General features: G+C 39.4%; 1 protein-coding gene across 2 annotated transcripts in view; it reads right to left on the bottom strand.

The window, feature by feature from the left end:
• EML4 (EMAP like 4) overlaps positions 1-6,000 on the bottom strand; it is a 160,520-nt gene that overhangs the window by 3,831 nt on the left and 150,689 nt on the right. The window contains exons 21-22 of one of the 2 annotated variants that reach the window (XM_024753567.1): positions 3,475-3,562; positions 2,891-2,990 (exon numbers count right to left, since the gene is read on the bottom strand). In XM_024753567.1, the coding sequence (XP_024609335.1) occupies positions 2,891-2,990; positions 3,475-3,562 (188 nt within the window). Of the gene's footprint in view, positions 1-2,799; positions 2,991-3,474; positions 3,563-6,000 lie in introns of those variants that run through there. The other variant, XM_024753566.1, reaches the window with a different exon arrangement.

Below are 6,000 nucleotides of genomic sequence, written 5' to 3'. Positions count from 1 at the left end.
GGGGGGGGGTAGAAAAATTAGGCTGAAAAATAAAGCTGCCATGCTACGTGTGTTTATTTTAGAATCTTAATTTTCATCCGTGTTCAAACTCTTAGCTGCTAAATTTCCCTTAAAGATTTCTTAGTGGCTCAATACTTCATTCAAATGATGAAATTTTATCCAAAATCTAATAATAAACTGAAATAACCTCAAGATGGAAAATTTAAGACTTTAAACTTTAAGACTCAAAAATACTCACTAGTAACCAGCAGGTGGTGCTAATAAATGATTTTAGTTTTAGCTTGTCTCACCTTGACCATAAGCTCCTCCTGTTTAAAGTTTCCAGTTGGAGGGGAAATTTTCAGTTATTTCTGTAGCACAGTGCAGAAACAATGCCATAGCACTAATTCTTCAAAGTGGACTCTGCTCCCTTTCAGGCAGGCACTTAAAAAAAAAACCTCATAGAGATTCTTAATGGAAATGTATAGGCCATCCACTAGTCTATCATGTTATCCATAGAAGTCTCCATAAACCATTACTTATGTCCAAAGGTTGACACAGCAAATTTAATTATTCTGAATCATTATGAGGCACTGGTGATCACGTTCAACATAATCAGCACAAACCTCTACTAGACTAAAAACATACAATACATAACAGTTGAGATGCTGGCCTCCTGTAGTTCAGTACTGCTCTAGAGAACAATTTTTTTTTTGTAAATTCACTAAAGATGAAACACTTCTTGACTGACATCTCTTAATAAGTAAATTAAATATTGTTTCACTAAAATAACAAGGTAAGTTACTAGCTATTGGCCACTGCTTCAGCTTCACCCAGAATAAAGAATTTATTTATTATGGACTAGTCAGGGTTATTTTGTTTTAATTTCTTCCAAGCCTGGTAGGCTTCATCTCAGTAGCAGTTGTATTTAGAACAAGTACCCATAATGGATTATTTTTCTAATGCACACAGCATAAAGAAATGTTCAGATCTACCATCAGAGTGCAGGAGAGAGTCCAACTTTTCAGAAGGCAGAGATACACTGTTAATGGAAAAATACCTAATATTTTGGGAATTGCTTTAGGTACTGGTGCCACATCCATATCCAATATTCTAATTACTGAGTATAACATCTCTTTTTAATCCTAACTTTCTCAGAAGGATTCCTACAGATTGGCAAAGACTGAGAAAACTGTCAAAGGACAGATTTCTAGAAATGTCCAAAACATGAGATTAGGAATGATCTCCACATTTTATCTTTAAATAATGTCTACTGAAAATGCCTTTATATGTCAGTATGGTACTGGGATAATTGGACACCCACATGCAAAAGAATAACAACTGTTGACAATGATGTGGAGAAACAGAACCCTCATACACTGCTGGTGGCAGTGTAAATGGTGCAGTCACTTAGGAAAAATTTGACCCTGCAATTCCACTCCTAGGTATAACCCAAGAGAATGAAAACATGTCTGCACGAAAACCGTTCATAGCAGCATTATTTATAATAAAAAGTGGAAACAACCTAAGTGTCCATCAACTGATGATGAACTGAATGTGGTATAGCCATACAAAGGGATGTTATTCAGCCGTAAAATGAAGTACTGATACATGCTACAACATGATGAACCTTCAACACCTGTGCTTATGGAAAGAAGTCAGTTTCGATGGATCACATAGTACATGATTCCATTTATATGAACTGTCCTGAACATGCAAATCATTAGAAAAAGAAAGAAGATCAGTGGTTGCTGGGAGGTTGTGGAAGGAGGAGGGAGAGAGGACTGCTAATGGGCAGAGTTTCTCTTTGGGGTAATGAAAGTGTTCTAAAATTAGGTAGTGAAGACGGGTGCACAGTCCTACGGATGTGCCACCAGCTCCGAACTGTGCTGTGCCCTTTAAACGGGGGTCACGTGGTATGTGGGTGGTGTCTCGATAAAGCTGTCATTTTGAAAATGCCTTTACAAATTTGGAAGCTTCAATTTTCACTTGCAGGAAAAAACTGTGAAAGGCAATCTATTATGTAAATGCCTTTCCTTTTTAATTGTCTTTCATATTTATTGGGGACCAAAAGTCTGCTGAATTCTGCAGAGAACCTCATATTGGTTCAATCGTAAATACATTCAGTTTCTCTGAACTGTGCATTAATAGTGATAACACTAAAGAGTACTAAGTGAAGTGAGTCAGAAAGACATACTATATAATATCACTTATATGTGGAATCTAAAATAGGACACAAATGAACTTATCTATGAAACAGAAGTGAGAGAGTGGCATGGACATATATACACTACCAAACGTAAGGTAGACAGCTAGTGGGAAGCAGCCGCATAGCACAGGGAGATCAGCTTGGTGTAGAGGGGTGGGATAGGGAGGGTGGGAGGGAGACGCAAGAGGGAGGAGATATGGGGATATATGTATAACTGATTCACTTTGTTATACAGCAGAAACTAACACACCATTGTAAAGCAGTTATACTCCAATAAAGATATTAAAAAAAATACACTCTGCATCTTTATTAAAAAAAAAAAGAAACAGAATGAGGGACATAGAGAACGGACTGGTGGTTGCCAAGGGGGAGGAGGGTAGGGGAGGGTTGGATTGGGAGTTTGGGGTTAGCAGATGCAAACTGGTATATACAGAATGGATAAACTATAAGGTCCTATAGCACAGGGAACTATATTCAATGTCTTGTGATAAACCATAAAGGAAAAGAATATGAAAAAGTATGTATATTGATGTATAACTGAATCACTTTGCTGTATAGCAGAAATTAACACAACATTGTAATTCAACTATACTTCAAAAATAAATTAAAAAAACACATGTAGACTATTTTTCATTTAGAAATTTAAGTATTATACATAAAAACAACACAAATCGCCTTTTCCCATCAAGTGCAATGTCCTTACCAAAGACTTGAAAGCCTAGCACACAGGTGTATGTTGTCCAATCGATGTCCTTACAATCTGATCGATTCCTGATTAGTTTGCAGCCATTTGGAATGTCCCCTTTAAATTTAGAAACAGGAAGTATAATCACAGTGCTAGTGTACAAGTGTATTTGAAAATGCATCTTGACTCAAACTAGCCACGTTTACTTGTATTTATAATCCATACACTGAAAATGTTAAGACACACTTGAAAGGAAAAGAAAGTGTTTAACACGGTTTATAGAACTATAAACTGTTTCCCACTGAAGTTGTTTTTTCTTTAAAAAGCATAATGCCCATCCATTGTACTCCTTCCTGCCTCCAGGAAAAGTTGTTAAATACAGAACCATTCAGAGCAGGATCAGTCCCCCTGAATAATTTCTCATGACATTCAAGTGAACTCATTACTTTGAGATTCTCATTCCTTAGCCAGCTCCAAGTAGCACATGCTTCTTCAGGTTAGAGGGGCCAGTGTGCAGGGGCTGCACAGTTCAGATTCCACGCAGCCTGCTCTTTACTGCCTGACAGACACATCTCAGCCGTATGTACTCATTCATACTTACAGTACAGAATCTCATAGTCTCCCGAGTTAGACATTATGTACTTGTTGTCTGGAGACCAGTCAAGGTGTGTGATATAGCTGGAATGTCCCTAGGAAGTAACACATCAACTATTAGAAAGCGTTTAGAGTTCTGAATGATAAATAGTCTCATAGTAGCCAGTACTGTCTTCCGAGTAGCCATTCACTGGGAATTCCTCAAGTAGAGAGAGCAGTACCACGGCCTCTGGAACTGAACAGGGCTCAGAACAGGTCTTTGGTTCTTTTTCACACTATCTTGTTGGGAGCTAGAACTGTGGAACTGAAGAGATCTGACCACAGTGGAAACAGTAGGCACTTGGAACCTGGGAGTATCCTGCTGGTCTCTCCATTTTGATACCAGCACCAAGTACTACTACCTGTGCTACACTTCCAAGAAAGACAGTCTCTTAAAAGACACTGAAACAGATACCACAACCTCGGGCCTTATTTCAAGTCACTAGTGTCCCTAATTAGAGTGACTTCCTTTTTGATAATGAAGTATTGGTTTCATGTTGTGTACAAAAAGAGTACAGTTTTCCTGGGCTGCTTCTTCAGTACCCATGGCACATGGAGGTCTAAAAAAACTCCTATCTCCAAAGAATATTTTTTGGGAAAAGTTATCCAACATCACACTCCCTCCAAACAGCTGGATCCAATAATCATCTGACTCCTTAAACAAGAAGACAGTGATCTTTTTCTGCCTAGGTTTTTACTAACACCAGGAATTCAAACAAAAAAATTACCAAATGCCATATTTTGTTGGCTTCACGTGTAAGCATTTGATTATTTCCAATAAACTGCAGATAAATCACACAGATCTTACAGTTTACACCAAAGCTGACAGAGCCTCAAAAATCACTTTTATCTCCTACACTCTGTTTTAAAACATTTAATTTCAATTGTACATTTTGAATTACTAGCTTTCTGCTCACATGGTTTTTATTTTATTTTTTTTGCGGTACGCGGGCCTCTCACCGTTGTGGCCTCTCCCGTTGCGGAGCACAGGCTCCGGACACGCAGGCTCAGCGGCCATGGCTCACGGGCCCAGCCGCTCCGCGGCATGTGGGATCTTCCCGGGCCGGGGCACGAACCTGTGTCCCCTGCATCGGCAGGTGGACTCTCAACCACTGCGCCACCAGGGAAGCCCATGGTTTTTATTTTTAAAGTTAATAAATTCAAAATACCTTAGGTGTAGTTTTCAATGATTTTCACAAAGTATTTTAATTATTCCAGTAGCCTTCTGAAGTCAAATGACATATCCTAAAACCTCTCTGGAGCTATATCTCCACAAAACTGCTGCATGGCAAATACCCACATTTATACATTTAAATGAATTTAAATTATGTGAATTTGAGACCTGTAAAGCTTCCTGAAGTCACTGGAGATTAGCTGGTATGTCAGCAAACAGGTTGGGAGTCACTTGCTAGGCATGTGGGAGACCTCCCAACTTAACAAGAAATCAATTTCAATGCCAGAAAGACACATGTGGTTCTTGGGTATTTTCTGAATATGGCAGGAGGGTGGGGTTCACACAGATCTTTTCCATAGTGTTCATGGATCTGATGCCTGGCTCTGGAATCCAGAGACGCCAGGCTTCTAAGATAAGAAAACTGGTGCTACATGAATGAAGGATTTAACCAGATTAATCATGTCAAAGTGTTTGAATCTTTGTGAAAATACTTTATTATTTAGAAAAGCATCAAAAGCAACGTATGGATACATAACATGCATGTAATTCATATCTGTGTTGGACACAACATAGTTAGATGGTAAATCAATATAAAGTATTCTCAAAAAGAACTCGAGTAGGAAAAGCCCCCAAATTTAGAAAAGACCTTGGGGAAAGTTATCAATTTATATTGGAAAACGAAGTGAGTATTTTTTCGCTGATGTGGAGTCCAATAAACAAGCAAAGAAAAGAGTAGATGCAACTGTCTGTCGGGAGTTTATGGTGCTGCCTTCCCAGACCACCTCAGAGGACCCTTGTCTCACCCAACTCTTAGGCCACGCAAGGCACATACAAGACTTGGGGGAAAACACCCTCAAACGTCACCCCACAGGCACAGACACAGTTGGGAGCAAAAAGTACACCTCGCTGAGCAGAAACAGAGTACTCTTAAGCTGATGCTTTCATCACTGCCTTAAGCAGCTGAATGGTGTAACCACAGTAACCATCACAAGTGACGGTGCCTAAGAATAACTCTGGAAAAATAAGAAATATCTCAGCTGAATCTTTGTTAACCACATGGAAGGTTGTCATCTGCGTCAGTGGTTTGCAACCGTGGCTGTATATTAATATTACCTGAGGAGTTTTCAGACAAGTACCGGAAGCCTTGAGTTAGGGCACTAACTTTTTTCCTAAGTAGGTATCCAGGTGTCCCCTCACCCTCTAGGGCAGTGACATCCAATGGACCTTTCTGCAGTGATGAAACTGTGTGTCTGCACAGTCCAATGCAGAAGTAACTAGCCACCTGTGGCTTCTGAGTACTCAAAATGTGGCCAGTGCTCC

The sequence above is a fragment of the Neophocaena asiaeorientalis genome, unplaced genomic scaffold (assembly GCF_003031525.2).
Source record: "Neophocaena asiaeorientalis asiaeorientalis breed wild unplaced genomic scaffold, Neophocaena_asiaeorientalis_V1.1 scaffold171, whole genome shotgun sequence".
Taxonomy (NCBI): Eukaryota; Metazoa; Chordata; class Mammalia; order Artiodactyla; family Phocoenidae; genus Neophocaena; species Neophocaena asiaeorientalis.
The sequence above is the reverse complement of the archived record's forward strand: the minus strand, read 5'-3'. Positions and strand labels throughout refer to the sequence as shown.